This window comes from Capricornis sumatraensis, chromosome 2 (assembly GCF_032405125.1).
Source record: "Capricornis sumatraensis isolate serow.1 chromosome 2, serow.2, whole genome shotgun sequence".
NCBI lineage: Eukaryota > Metazoa > Chordata > Mammalia > Artiodactyla > Bovidae > Capricornis > Capricornis sumatraensis.
The window spans coordinates 188115546-188131681 of NC_091070.1; the positions used below are offsets into that span (position 1 = coordinate 188115546).

Here is a 16136-nt window from a genome sequence, read left to right on the forward strand (position 1 = left end):
ACTGATGTAATCCGGGGTGGAGGTGGGGGAAGTTTAGGGAAGGGCTACTCCAGAAAGTTTGAACTGAGATCTAAGGATAAACAGGACTTTGTCAGGTATAAGAAGAGAAGGGAAAGCAGATCCATCAAGGAAGAAATTGGATGTGTAGTACTTGATTGTATTAGTAAGTAAGAACTCTTTCAGTTGCTGGTGTTAGTGACTCAAACTAGTTAAGCAAAAGGAATTTGTTAATTCATGTAACTTGAAGGTGAAGAGGAAGTGTTAGCTTCACATGCGGCTGGATCGAAGGGCTCAAATAATGTCAGGTTTCTGTTTCTCTCTTTATATCTTTATTATGCTCATGACTTGGCATCATTTTCTAGGGCAGCTTCCTCCTCATCTGGAGCAACAGCAGCAGCAGTTGAGCCTCTTATTCTACTAATTCAAGAGCCACACAGAATGTTTTCTTCTTCCAATTTCCACTGGAAATAGTCTTTGTAGATGTTAACTCCTCTTGGGGATGTTAACTCTGGGAGATGGTGAAGGATAGGGAAGCCTGACATGCTGCAGTTCATGGGGTTGCAAAGAGTCAGATGCAACCTAGCAACTAAACAGCAACAGCTCCTCTTGAGAGGAGATCATTCCGACCGAGGGAGGGCCCTAAACCAATGACTGGCATCCTTAAAAGAATAGAGGACACAGAAACACAGAGAAAACAGTGATATGAAGACAGAGGCAGAGCTTGGAGCTGTGTCTCTACGTCCAAGGGGCTCACTTGTATGGGAGCATGTCAGTGGTTTCATCCTGGGATTTGGAGTCAGGAGCCAGTCTGGGTCTCAGAGCCACTTACAATCTCTTAGTAGGAAAGATATAACAAAGTGCTGCTGGTGCACAGAAAAGTGGAGCAACTCACCAGGCTCGCTGCATATGCATGCAGGACTTTTCAGAGAGGGTGATTTCTCCCCTGAGTTTTAAAGAATGAATTAGCTGTGTGGCTGAAGAAAAGGCATTTGTAGCAGATGTTAGTGGTGCCCACTTATACCTCCCTGGACGTTGCTGCCTGGCCCAACAGGTGTATTTCTGGACATGCTCATTATACTTGCAAAAATCAGCATCTGAACGCCTCTGCTTGAGCCTTCTGGACCTCCCAGAAACATATGCAAGAGGCTGAAAGTGCAGAGAATTAATCAGCCTCGGAACTTTCCCTCAGTGACTGGATAGAGTTGGTAGATAAATAACCAAGCAAATTCATCCTTCAGTTGGGAAAATTCTGAGTGTGTGTTACATAGTACCCCCATACTCATTAGAGAAACTCCGCTTCGACTCCATCTGTAACCAGTTTGTTAATGCATCATTTATTGGGTTCCCTTCCTTTCCCTGTCTCACTTTTCTGCTTTGAACCTCAACTGGTACTTCCTGGGATCATCTTCCAAGTAAATCACTTGCATTTGATTTCTTGTCTCAGGGTATCCTTCTGAGGGAACCCCAAATTAGATAACATTCCACACAGAAAGGACAGCATGTACAAGAGCATGAGAATGTAAGCATGGACATCTCACAGCATATTTAAGATATTATCCAAGTTATTTGAGAATCTCCTGCCTGGTCTTTTGGTCTAAAGTGTAAAGAATTATCTGGAGCTTAGAAATAAATGTGTACCATGTTATAACGACCCCTCTTTTATTCTGGAAATTGTTGGAGTCCAGAAGAAAAGCTGGGGATTGTTCATTTTCCCTGGAGCCCTCAGACCTACACAGGGCCCAGCATATGGTGTGCACTTAATAAGTATTTTTTTAAAAAATACTGTATTGTTGATTGACTGGTTTTTGGCTGTGCTGGGTCTTTGTTGTTGTGCGTGGGCTTTCTCTGGTTGCAGTGAATGGGGGCTATTCTCTAGGTGTGGCGTGTGGGCTCCTCATTGCAGTGGCTTCTCTTGTGGAAGCACAGGCTCTACGCATGCAGGCTTCAGTAACTGCAGCTTGGATGACCCAGAGCGCGGGCTCAGTAGTTATGGCACATGCGCTTAGTTGCTCTGCAGCATATGGGATCTTCCAGACCAGAGGTCAAACCAGCATCCCCTGCATTGGCAGGGGGATTCTTAATCACTGGAGCATCAGGGAAGTGCAATAAGTATTTTTTGAAGTGATGATTTTATTGTGTTGAAATTGGGGTGTTGCAAAATTCCAGTGCTTAGTATACAATACCCATCTGATAAATACTTTTTGAACAGAACTGAAGGACACTTAGCCAAAAAAATTTAAAAAAAAAGCCTTTCTTTGACAGGCATTGTGCCACCTAGTGGTGACTTTGAGGAGGGGGACTTTGCAGGCGCTGGTTGTGTGCGCTAGACTCTCAGGAACTTCGATTTTAGTTAGGGTGCAAAGCTGTAACGAGAAGGAAATGGCAACCCACTCCAGCGTTCTTGCCTGGAGAATCCCAGGGACAGCGGAGCCTGTTGGGCTGCCATCTATGGGGTCGCACAGAGTCGGACATGACTGAAGCGACTTAGCAGCAGCAGCAGCAGCAGCAAAGTTGTAAACTCAGTTCCTTGTAAGACCAAAACAATAAAAAAGTTAAATGTCCACAACAGGGGAATAATAAATTAAATGATGCTATATCATTTCCATAAAACATTATGCAGCAATTAAAATGAATTAACTTGATCTATCTGCGTCTACACAGAAATTTCTCCAAGACTTGCTATTCAAGTGATAAACTGAAGTCACAGAACATGCATATAATATGATGTCACCATGTCAAAAAAAAACTCACGAAAATACACCCATATCTTTGCTTGTTTGATTGAATGGGGTGATGAGATGAATTTTAAGTCATTTCCAGTTCTGAGATTCTATAATTTTAAGACAAGTCAAAGTCTATAGTTTCTTTAAAAAACATACTGCTTTGACCCATCATGTAAGAAAACTGTAAAGCTTTATGGAGGGACATAAAAGAAGACCTGTATAAATGGAGACACATGGCAGTTTCCTAGACTGATAGAGTCAACACTTGGAAAGGATGGGTTATTCAGAACTGTTGGGACCACAGTCACCTTGGTGGTCCTTACACAAGAAGGACATATGCATGTGTTTGTAAAAGCTCCCTGGGCCTAATCATTCAGAAAATATTTTAGGTTACATTATATTACATTCTATAAATGGGCAGCCAACTGGTTTCTGCTTAATATCTATGACCAGAAAAATACAAGAATGGATGAAGAGGAGTCTCAGTGTAGTTATCCAAATAAAAAATCACGTTCCTTGCTTAATTCTCACATCTGAGTAAATTTTCAGACCCAGACCATGGAACCCATTGACCTGAGGAGGTGGCTAGGTCCCTAGGAAGAAGGACCCTGAAACATTGGGACAAGTATACTGGGGAAAGAGGAACATCCAGATATTTCTCAGGATTTGAAAGGATCTTGTTACCCAGAAATACAAAGTACTATCATGGCTCCTCTGGAAGAAAGGGGACTTCTGAGTGTCAGATAATGAGCAGAGTCCTTGATAACCCAGAGCTTACAGTGATCCTGGGCCTACAGACCCACCCATTTCCCCAGACTCTTGAATTCATAATTGGGAATATAAATTGGGCAGTTGGAGCAAGCCTGCACATTAAGTTCTTGGCCTTTATTTCTCATGTGGGGAAGTCCAAGTGAACACCTTTGAAACTATCCCTTCTCTATCAAGTTGAAAAAATACATTAAAACCAATATTTCATCCAAGGGGATGTGGAGGTGACAGTGGAATGGATGCTACCATGAGCAGCCTAAAGGATGCAGGAATGGGTGCCCCTTAAACGGCCATGTTTCCATTTGGTTTGCCTGTCAGCCCCCTTCAGAAACCAGGAGGATGGCTTACAGACTACTGCAGACCTAACCATGTAGGAGTCCTGATCACAGCCATCGGGTCAGCTCTGTGACCCACATGATACAGAATCTGGACCACTTGGGCATCCGCCAGAACACCATACCTGTTTCACTGATGACATGATGCTAATCAGGCAGAATGAGCAAGAGGTAGCTAGTATGTTGGAAACCTTGGTAGCAAACATGCTCTTCGGAGGGTGGGAGATAAATCTGTGGATTCAGGGAACTGCCACTTCAATTTTCAGGGAACCAGTGGTCAGAGATATGCCAACATAGATCCTTTGAAACAAAAGGCAAACTACAAAATACAGACAAGCAAGATAAAAGAAAAAATTATTTTAAAATGCTCTAAAAGTGATACCTAAAAACAGTGTTTCTATCCTTTAAGATGTTCTTCACTGTGCAAAGATATAAATATAACAGACTAAATTTGTAATTAAAGTATCATATCACTATCTGGTATCCTGAAGTCTACTATACACATCGCTTTGTAGCCAGCTATTTTCAACTAACGTCCAGATGCTGCAGGTTATCCCTCATCTTCCTTAAAACGTGCCATGTGGAAGCAGACAGTTCTCACACTCTGAAGACTGATTCTATCAGTGCAACTTCTGAACCAAGAAACCTTAGCGTTATGGTAGCCTTCGAATCACTTTTCTTTCCGGCCAGCACAGCAGGCCATATCTGCAGCGGGCATACCCTTGCCTGGATCACGCTAGTGAAGATGTTCCTAGGCCAGCGGCCTAGCCCATAGTCACGTCCCTCCTCCAGCCACGCGGGGGCACTAGAGCGCCATAGTTCACACGGGACCCCGGCCCTCTGGGAGGACGAATCTGGGCGAGTGTGTTGACTGCCCGGTGTGGGCGGAGCAAAAGGCGTCCCGGTCCTTGCCGGGGGCAGGAAGTGAAGAGGCCGGGCTTCTCTGGCGGGGTGTGCGCGTGCGCAGAGGTCGGGTCGGCGGACTCTTCGCTTTTGCTACTGCTGGGGTCTGTCCTGGTGGGGACGCCTTCGCTGTGGAGTGGGCCGGGCCCCGGGGAAGGGACAGAGTACTGGAGCTGGGGCGGAGAGAGCTTTGAGGAGCGCTGGGGTGCGGAGCGAGGACCCTGTGGGCCCGGCGGGGTGGGGATGGCGAGGCCTGGGGTGGGGGAGGACGACAGGGCGCCCGGGCGGGAATAGAGGGGGCGGCGTGTGGAGTCGGGGAAGAGGGGCGAGGGGGAAAGGAGGACGTGGGAGTAAAGCCTCCTTCTCCCGCCTGGTCCCCTTTTGGTGTGAATTGCAGGGACTCCAGGGCGCTACCGTGCAGCGCAGGAGTTGCAAATAGACAGGTGGCTGTATTTGCCGGCGAGATAACCCCTCTCCCAGCCTTCTCGTGTAGGGGTCCCTTTTTAATAGCTGTGTTTCTAATGTAGTATCATGTGCTTCACAGTGACATCTTCTCCCGTGGAAAACCGATTCCAACCGCTTTAGGCATCTTGAGACTCAAACCTCTTTTACTTCCTCACTCTTCATGTCGAGAAAAGTTTTCCTACCTAAACCCCAGTGAAAAGTAGGAAATTCCTTGTCTGAACAGCTGTAGCGTATTGAAACAATTTCTTCATGAACTTGTCTACAGAAATCAATTTCTTTGTGCTCTTTAAATAATGTCTCTTGCTTGTGTAAAGTGGAACAACAGTTACAGTGTGCATGAGAAATTTTAGTCCAGGGAAATGAAAATACTTCATTGAGAATTCAGGGATTGATCCGCTATATTGACTCCAACCAATGCAACCAAATCCTCACTAAAAGGATTTGGGTTCATATCCATCATTCTCAGCTGTGGTGAAAGGGTGTAGGCTGACATTTGGAAGCCTAAGAACCAAGTCTGTTGCCTTCCAATTTATTGTTATTTTTTTAAGCCTTCCATCATGTGTGTACTTTGCTTGAATGATTATTTTAAAGTACATGTCCTATTTTTGCCGATCTAACAGCTGTTGCCATAGAAACTAGAGAAGAAATAGTCATTTTCAGCAGAGTTGTTAAAACTGTCTTCTAGGCTTCAGCTGTGAGTGCCAGTGAGGGCTGTACTTGCACATTCTGAGATGGTGCTTAAAGAATTAAGGATCTGAAATGTTCTTAGAGGCTAACAATCCAAATTGTTTAATTTTCTCGCATCATTCATTTAATAATCCTAGAAGTTTGCCAGCTACGTTTGTTGACCTGCTGCTGTTCTTTGAAGAGGATATGTAAGCCTGGATTCTGCTCTGTGAAGTCTAGTCATTGGCTCTTTGAAAATGTATAGACAGACTCCTTCTCCCATTCTTTACCCATTCGTAAGGATAAAGCAAGGATTACAAACTATCAGGCGCTATTTCTGTTCTAAGTGACACTTGTCGGTGATATAAATGATAGTGTTTTTGCTTGTATGTGTAATAGGTATGGTGTTGGGCTTTTGCTTATACCTTCTGTGTCAGTAGAACACTTTACATATCACAGAAGTCGAGAGTGATGAGCAGGAATTTGCTTGACATGTGAGCAGAGCTAAGCAGTGTAAATAGATATGCGCAGACAGAGATGAGAGGTTTTTTTCTTTCTTTCCGCTGAGAGGTGTAAGTAAATCCGTGGGTCTGGAACCTAGGAGTTGGTGAAGAAAGGGTGGGGAAGGTGCCTGGAGAAATTGTGGGAAGTGGTAATTTGCAGGGTTTGGTCTACAGTAGGTAGGAGTTTATTGACGTGCATGGAAACCAATGGAAATTACAAATACAGTTGGCTTTATTGGCTCGGGGCTTACAACAGTAGTCACACATTCTGTAAAAATGTAAATAGCACAGAAATACAGAAGATGGAGATGCTGAATCCTTACAGCCATCATCCTGCCACTCCACATAACCACTGTGAATGCTTTGGTGTATATTCCTTCAGATTTATTTATATTTTTGTATACTGCCATATTTTAAGCATTACTATTTTTGCAAATTAGGTAGTGATTTTTGTCTGGTTTGTTTTCTGTGGTATCCTTGGCATTCAGAAAGGTATGTGGTATGGTATGTAGCAGGCACTTATTAAATATTTAATGTATGAATGAATAATAAATAATTCAGAGGTCAGAATCAAAAGGGACAAACATGGCAGTCTAGGCCTATGCCCCAAATTTAGGCTGTAGAGTGTACTTATAAAAAGGGAGTGTGGTTGGTCAGTGACTGAAACTGGTCCCCTAGAGTAATGAAAAGAGTATGTTGTTTTTGCAGTTTGGACTTTTGGTAGAAGACATTCTATATATAAACCTTAAGTACACTTTCATATTTGAAATCTTAAGTTTTTTTTTCTGCATCTGCCCAAATGGTGTGCATAATTGCCTTTCTGAACTATTTTGCTACTCATGGATATACTTTCTTTTTTAAAATTCATACAGTGTATGGCACTTAATAAAAGGCCATGTTTTACTGTCCTTCAATAGTCTTACTAAAGTACTTTCCCCCCAGCCCCAACTAGATTACAACCTCTGTGAGGTCAGGGATTGAACTTTATGCTGTGTCCGTAACTCACATACCACCTAGCCAATGAAGAATCTTCCTAGCTACCCAAATACTAATTTTAAAGTGATTTCCAGGCCTAAAATATTTTACCACTTTTCATCTAGGTTCAAAGGAGAAGAAAACTAGAAAATATCTTGTTACTAATGTTAAACTATTATATACAATATCAGCTTTGACTCTACTGATTTAGAATCGGTAGTAATTCAAAAAGGGTTAACTAGAAGTTAACGCTTGCTTAGCATGCTCTTTATTCAGATTATACATTAATAATGCAAGGGCAGAATGTATAAAGTATGTAAAAATGTTGAGTAGTATTCAAATAGTTTGATATATAGATAATACTATTTATGAAAATTGATGTTCTGAAGCATCTTTCCAGATAATAGTATATTAACCTAGACTGAATTAGATTTATGTATTTTTACCTTCAACTTTTATTGGGCTTCCCCAGTGGCTCAGCTGGTAAAGAACCTGCCTGCCAAAGCAGAAGATGCAATTTTTATTATGAAGATTTTGAAACACTAAAGAAAACTGAAAAAAAAAAATTTATGGCACATATATAACCACTACTTTACACAAAGATTGCTACCATTTTTAGTATATCAGATTTATGTCCTGTGTGTATGTATGTAGGTAATTTTATTATAGAATTTGGAAGTTTCATTCATGATGAAGAGAGTATTCAGCAAGTATTTCAGTTATAAGATACTTGCCTCCATAACCACATCTTTGTCAACTAAGAAAAGAAGCACTACCTACCTAAAAGAACCTAAAAGCAAATTCATATTCAGATTATCCCAGTAGTTCCAATTGTCTTCTAAGGCTAATTTTTTTCTTTCAAAGTAGGATCTAATCAGAGTTTACACATTGCGTTTGGTTGTCTCTTTTTAGTATCTTTAAAAAAAAATCTTAATGTGTAGTTTATACACAGTAAATTGGACATATTTAAACTGTGCATATGTTTGGACTTAGTGTATATTTATGAAATCAGCAACACAATCACAATAGTGAGCATTTTAATTGTCCCCCAAACTTTGTAATTCCTCTTCTTGCCCCTCTTTACCTCTTCAACCTCTGATTTCTCTGTAACTATAAATAAGTCTGCATTTTCTACGGTTAATGTTATAAAGCTGAAATCATAGAGTATGTGTTTTGGAGGAGAGCAGTGTTTTTTCCTGTGTATGGGTCTGGCTTCTCTCACTTGCTAGTATGGAGAAATAAAATTGCTTTTGTGTATTGCTCTTGTATTCTGCCACCTTAAGCTCATTCTAATAGTTTTTGTTTGTTTGGTTTGTAGATTTCTTTGGATATTTTGGATAGACAGTCATGTTATCATAAAGATGATCTATATTTCTTATCTGGATGCCATTTATTTATTTAGTTATGTACATATTTACTCAATTCAATCACACTCACCAACATCGCCAGTATAATGTTGATAGAAGTGGTGGGAGTGGACATCTTTTCCTTGGTCTGATCTTAGGAGGAAAGTATATCATTTACCAGCAAACATACTGTTGGATATAGATACCTGTAAATATCTTAGTTTACTGAGTGTTTTTGAAGATTGGTTCTTGACCTTTTTGGGGGCTGTGTTGGATCTTCGTTATTTGATTCTAGTTGCAGTGAAAAGGGCTGGCTGTTCTCTCATTGCAGTGTGTGGCTTCTCATTGCAGTGGCTGCTGCTGTTGCAGAGCACGGGCTCTAGGGCCTGCAGGCCTCAGTAGTTGCGGCTCCCGGGCTCTGGAGCACGGGCTCCGGGGTTGCGGCTCCCGGGCTCTGGAGCCCAGGCCAGTGGTTGTGGCTCCCGGGCTCTGGAGCACAGGCTCAGGAGTTGGGGCACGCAGGCTTTGTTGCCCCTTGGCGTCTGGGATCCTTCTGGGTAAGGTATTGACCCCGTCTCCTGTGTTGGCAGATGAATTCCTTATCACGGAGCCACCAGGGAGGCTCCTGGTTGTTGGATTTTATCAAATGCTTTTTCTGTATCTTCTGAGATGATCATGTGGTGTTTTTTCAGTTAGGGTGAATTACTTTGATGTATGAATTTTTATTCAGCCTTACATTCCTGGGACAAATGTCACTTGGTCATGATGTATTGTCTTTTTAACATATTGTTGAGTTAGATTTCCTAAAATATTAAGAATTTTTGTATCTTTACTCATGAGGGTTATTATTTTGTAGTCTTTGTGTAATTATTCTTTTTTTTTTTTCTGTCTTTGTTATCAGGTGATGCTGGTTTTAAGGAATGGGTTGCAAAGTATTCCTTCTTAATGTCCTGAAAGAGTTTCTATAGAATTGTTATTTCTTCTTTAAATGTTTAGTAGAATTCCCCAGTGAAGCCTTTTGGTTCTGGAACTTTCACTGTGGGAAGGTTTTCAACTACAAATTCAATTTAAAGATCGTGTATAAGGTTCTTTATTTCTTCTTGAGAAAGCTCTGGTAATTTGTGTTTTTCAAGGAATGTGTATATTTAATCTAAGGTGTCAAATTTAAGATTTTCTCTTTCATTGGTTTTAAGAAATTTTATATACCTTGGAGTAATTTTCTTTGTGTTTCCAGTGTGTGTGATTTGTTCAACCTCTTGATTTGAAGGTTTACAATTTTCCTCAAATTTGGAAACTTTTCAGTCAGTCAGTCACTTTAGTTGCTCAGTCATGTCCGACTCTTTGAGACCGCATGGACTGTAGCACACCAGGCCTCCCATCAACAACTCCGGGAGTTTATTCATACTCATGTCCATTGTGTCGGTGATGCCATCCAACTGTCTCATCTCCTGTTGTCCCCTTCTCCTCCCACCTTCAGTCTTTCCCAGCATCAGGGTCTTTTCAAATGAATCAGTTCTTCACATCAGGTGGCCAAAGTATTGGAGTTTCAGCTTCAGCATCAGTCCTTCCAATGAATATTCAGGACTGATTTCCTTTAGGATGAACTGGTTGGATCTCCTTGCAGTCCAAGGTACTCTCAAAGGTCTTCTCCAGCACCACAGTTCAAAAGCACCAATTCTTCGGCCCTCAGCTTTCTTTACAGTCCCACTCTCACACCCAGATGTGACTACTGGAAAAACCATAGCCTTGACTAGACAGACCTTTGTTGGCAAAGTAATGTCTCTGCTTTTTAATATGCTGTCTAGGTTGATCATAACTTTTCTTCCAAGGAGCAAGTGTCTTTTAATTTCATGGCTGCAGTCACCACATGCAGTGATTTTGGAGCCCCCCAAAATAAAGTCTGTCACTGTTTCCATTGTTTCCCCATCTATTTCCCATGAAGTGATGGGGCCAGATGCCATGATCTTAGATTTCTGAATGTTGATTTTTAAGCCAACTTTTTCACTCTCCTCTTTGACTTTCATCAAGAGGCTCTTTAGTTCTTCTTTGCTTTCTGCCATAAGGGTGGTGTCATCTGCCTGTCTGAGGTTATTGACATTTTTCCCGGCAATCTTGATTCCAGGACTAATCTCCTAATCTCTTGGGCTTCATCCAGCCTAGCGTTTCTCATGATGTACTCTGCATATAAGTTAAATAAGCAGGGTGGCAATATACACCCTTGACGTACTCCTTTCCCTGTTTGGAACCAGTCTGTTGTTCCATGTCCAATTCTAACTATTGCTTTCTGACCTGCATACAGCTTTCTCAAGAGGCAGGTCAGGTGGTCTGGTATTCCCATCTCTTTCAGAATTTTCCACAGTTTGTTGTGATCCACACAATCAAAGGCTCTGGTATAGTCAATAAGGCAGAAAGGGATGTTTTTCTGGAACTCTGTTGGTTTTTCGGTGATCCAACTGATGTTGGCAATTTGATCTCTGGTTCCTCTGCCTTTTCTAAAACCAGCTTGAACATCTGGAAGTTCATGGTTCATGTATTGCTGAAGCCTGGCTTGGAGAATTTTGAACATTACTAGCGTGTGAAATGCGTGCAATTGTGCGGTAGTTTGAGCATTCTTTGGCATTGCCTTTCTTTGGAATTGGAATGAAAGCTGACCTTTTCCAGTCCTGAGGCCACTGCTGAGTTTTCCAAATTTGCTGGCATACTGAGTGCAGCACTTTCACAGCATCATCTTCCAGGATTTGGAATAGCTCAACTGGAATTCCATCACCACTAGCTTTGTTCATAGTGATGCTTCCTAAAGCCCACTTGACTTCACATTCCATGATGTCTGGCTCTAGGTGAGTGATCATACCATCATGATTATCTGGGTTGTGAAGATCTTTTTTGTATAGTTCTTCTGTATATTCTTGCCACTTCTTCTTAATATCTTCTGCTTCTGTTAGGTCCCTACCATTTCTGTCTTTTATTGAGCTCATCTTTGTATGAAATGTTCCCTTGGTATCTCTAATTTTCTTGAAGAGATCTCTAGTCTTAAATTCTATTGTTTTCCTCTATTTCTCTGCACTGATCACTGCAGAAGGCTTTCTTATCTCTCCTTGCCATTCTCTAGAAAATTCTGGCCATTATTTTTCAAGTGTTTTTTCCTGTGTGCTCTCCCTTCCCACTCTTCTTGGAGTCCATTTACTCCATTTGAGTTATTCCACACCTCATTGATGCTTTATGCATTTCTTACAGTTTATTTTCTCTCTGCATTCCATTTTCGATGGGTTTTATTGTTATTTCAGGTTCATAAGTCTTTATTTCTACAATGTCTAATTTGCTGTTAGTATCATCCAGGGTAATTTTTATTTAAGACATTGTATTAGTAGTTTTCTTATCTAGAAATTCAACGTCGATCTTTTGAAAAATTATATTCTTTGCCTCTATATAACATGCTCAAACTTTCCTTTAAAATTTAACACATATTCAATGTAATAACTACTTTAATATCCTTGAATTCCCAGCTTCATCTCTTTGATTTAGGAGGACTGTTGGGCTGCGCTAGGTTTTACCTCTTTGCGTAGTAGCCTGAAAACTCTCCAGGCAGAAGGTTGGGGTGGTCATAAGTTTCCTTTATCTGTTTTCTCCCTGTCTCTCAGGGATGACTGTTGTTCATTGCCTGATGTCCATATGGTGAAACCTTTGTTTTCAGTTCAGTCACTCAGTTGTGTCCGACTCTTTGTGACCCCATGAACGGCAGCACACCAGGCCTCCCTGACCATCACCAGCTCCCAGAGTCCACCCAAACCCATATGTATTGAGTTGGTGATGCCATCCAACCATCTCATCCTCTGTCGTCCCCTTCTCCTCCTGCCCTCAATCTTTCCCAGCATCAGGGTCTTTTCAAATGAGTCAATTCTTTGCATCAGATGGCCAAAGTATTGAAATTTCAGCTTCAACATCAGTCCTTCCAATGAACACCCAGGACTAATTTCCTTTAGGATAGACTGGTTGGATCTCCTTGCAGTCCAAGGGACTCTCAAGAGTCTTCTCCAACACCACAGTGAAAAAGCATCAATTCTTCGGCGCCCAGCTTTCTTCACCATCCAACTCTTGCATCCATACATGACCACTGGAAAAATCATAGCCTTGACTACATGGACCTTTGTTGGCAAAATAATGTCTCTGCTTTTGAATATGCTATCTAGATTGGTCATAACTTTTCTTCCAAGGAGTAAGCGTCTTTTAATTTCATGGCTGCAATCACCATCTGCAGTGATTTTGGAGCCCCCCAAAATAAAGTTAGTCGCTGTTTCCACTGTTTCCCCGTCTATTTGCCATGAAGTGATGGGACCGGATGCCATGATCTTCGTTTTCTGAATGTTGAGTTTTCACCCAACTTATTCACTCTCCTCTTTCACTTTCATCAAGAGGCTCTTTAGTTCCTCTTCACTTTCTGCCATAAAGGTGGTGTCATCTGCATATCTGAGGTTATTGATATTTCTCCTGGCAATCTTGATTCCAGCTTGTGCTGATACTGAAGCTGCAGTATTTTGGCCATCTGATGTGAACAGCTGACTCATTGGAAAGTCCCTGATGCAGGGACAGATTGAGGGTAGAAGGGGAAGAAGGTGTCAGAGGATGAGATGGCTGGATGGCAGCACCAATTCAATGGTCTTGAACTTGGGCAAACTTCGGGAGATGGTGACGGGCAGGGAGGCCTGGCATGCTGCAGTCCATGAGGTGGCAAAGAGTTGGACCTGACTGAGTGAACAACAGCAATAATAATTAGCAGTGTTGAGCATCTTTTCATGTGCTCGTTGGCCATCTGTATGTCTTCTTTGGAAAAATGTCTATTTAGGTCTGTATATTCTGTTCTTTCAGTTGTTTTCAGTGAGAAGATAAGTCCCTTTCCCTCTCTCTTGACCTGAATCAGAAGTGTCAGCATTATATTTGAAAGGAATAAATTGGTGTTTTAAAAAATACATGTTGTGTTAGACTTTAGTATTCCATTAAATGCTCTTTGATCTGGTTACTGCCAATTGCTGAAGCTTGCCCTGGTGGCTCAGCTGGTAAAGAATCTGCCTGCAATGTGGGAGACCTAGGTTCAATCCCTGGGTTGGGAAGATCCCATGAAGAAGGGAACGGCTACCCATTCCAGTATTCTGGCCTGGAGAATTCCATAGACTGTGTACAGTCCGTGGATTCGCGAATAGCTGGACATGACTGAGCGACTTTCACTTTCTTACTTTCAGTCCTGTTTTTGTTTAATCTATTTCTTGTTCCCCAAATAATTTAGCTGATAAAATAAAAACAGACTTCTTTCAACTAAAATTTTAAAAAAGAAGAAAAAAGGCCAGATTTGGACATTGTAAGTACATGTTGCCGAGTTAAAAAAAAGTTAGTAAAACCTCTTTGGTTTTTGTTGAATTGCTAAGCGGAATTGCTGCATGAGTGGTGAGTAGAAACCCAAGGTAATTTGGTTGGAGACCTGTTGAAGGAAGAACAACTTTTCAACGTGTTATATTTCCAGTTTGGTAATAAATATTTTGCTGGGATTATTTATAGTTTATATTTTGTGTCCCAGATAATCAAGTAAAACAAAGATGAGCTTCATCTATGGACTGCAGCCTGCTGCTAGAAACTGTTTTTTCTTCCGATTTAATTTACTGACCAACTGGAGAAAATGTAACACGCAAGCTGTAACCTCACGAGACTTTCATCAGGTGAAAATTAACCATATAGTAAATAAATCTCCGGGCCTGGGAGTAAATCACGGTGATAGAGGGACTCTTCGGCCTGAAAACTTTCCCTTCTATAGGACTTTTAATACGAAAAGAAAAGGCTGCCTTTTGAGCACCAGAAGTAAGGAAATTTCGATGATTAGCCGAAAATGTACCGCATGGACTGACTCTCTTTCAAGACAGCTGCTGATGAAGGGCGTTCCCATAGTCCCTGCTCGTTCAGTGTTGCATCCCTTGAACTGTTTACCCACGAGAGACATCAGGAGTTTCCACACTTCTCCACGGTGCCAAGCTGCTCCTGTTCCTCTGTTGTTGATGATTCTTAAGCCAGTGCAGAAACTGCTTGCAATCATTGTGGGCAGGTAAAATGCTTTTTAAAATATAAGCTTCTATATTAAAAGTTTGTAGAACTGTACTTTTAAAGAAAAATCGGTAGATTTCCCTCCCATGATTAGCGTGGAAGTTCAGTTTCTAAATAGTTGGTGTATATATATATATATATATATGTATATATGCTTTAATAATCTTGCTGGATCACTTGCTGGATATATAATATAGAAATGTGATCTGTAAAAATTATTATATATCTTATCTAGACACTATTTTAAAGATCTTATAATTACAAAAATCAGAAATGTTTGTTGCAGTTCATGTGTAAGAACCATACTTACAAACATTCCTTTTTAGTTCATGAAATTTGGGGCAATGAATCATGAAACTGAAGAACTTTGCTCATTTAAGAAAGAACTCCTAGCCAAGTTAACTCTTAATTAGTATTTGTTTATTTTTCTATTCTATTTCCAACAAATCTTTGTTTTCTCTTGGTGATCCTTTATAGCACTTAATGTTTTTAAAGCTAAATAATACTTCGTATTTAACTTAAAACTCCTCCCTCATAATTAATCTTGTTTTCTCTTATTTGCTCCATGAAGATTGAAGAAAGGTAAAGTTAAGCATTGTCTCCCTATAAAGTTATTTCATATTTGGTAGCTATGAAGTGCCTTCTAGCCTTTTTACTTCCATAATAATCAACCCAGTTTTCTTTTTATCCAAAATCGAGAACTCATACTCTAATTTATGGTGTTCTTTATGACTAAGCTTTGGCACTCAGAAAACATACAGTTAATTTAGCTCTCAATTTAAGTATGACTTCAAAGAAAGCTAGAGCTAGGCAGTCGTCAAAGAAGTAAAACCAGCTTTTATTCAGAACTTTTGCAGTAGGAGAAAAGAGACCTCAGTATAGAACCAGAGTCAGTTCTGAATACACCATGGGCTGTGCAGGTAGTGTGGGGGATGGTAGATGGAAAACTACAGAGAGGAAACATCAGGAGCCAGGAGGGATTCTACTCAATCTGGTCTACCAGAGTTACTGCCGAAGACAGGTGAGAGTGATCAGATACCACCCAACTATGGTGCCTATCCATGGCCTGTTTAGAAACGCAACTTCACAGCAGGAGGTGAGCAGTGGGTGAACAAGCGAAGCTTCATCTGTATTTAACAGCTGCTCCCCATCACTTGTATTGCTGCCTGAGCTTTGCCTCTTAGCAGATCAGCAGCAGGATTAGATTCTCATAGGAGCATGAATCCTACTGTGAACTGGGCACGTGAGGGATCTAGGTTGCATGTTCCTTATAAGAATCATCCCAAAACCATTCCCTCACCACCACCCCAGGTCCATGGAAAAATTGTCTTCCACAAACCAGTCCCTGGTGCCAGAAGGGTTGGGGAC

General features: G+C 41.2%; 1 protein-coding gene across 2 annotated transcripts in view; it reads left to right on the forward strand.

Moving 5' to 3' along the window:
• Positions 1-4798: 4798 nt before the first annotated feature.
• Positions 4799-16136, forward strand: part of OMA1 (OMA1 zinc metallopeptidase) — a 61599-nt gene continuing 50261 nt past the window's right edge. Inside the window, exons 1-2 of one of the 2 annotated variants that reach the window (XM_068965772.1) lie at positions 4799-4833; positions 14251-14769. In XM_068965772.1, coding sequence (XP_068821873.1) covers positions 14270-14769 — 500 coding nt within the window. In that variant the 5' untranslated portion in view covers positions 4799-4833; positions 14251-14269. Of the gene's footprint in view, positions 4834-14250; positions 14770-16136 lie in introns of those variants that run through there. The other variant, XM_068965773.1, reaches the window with a different exon arrangement.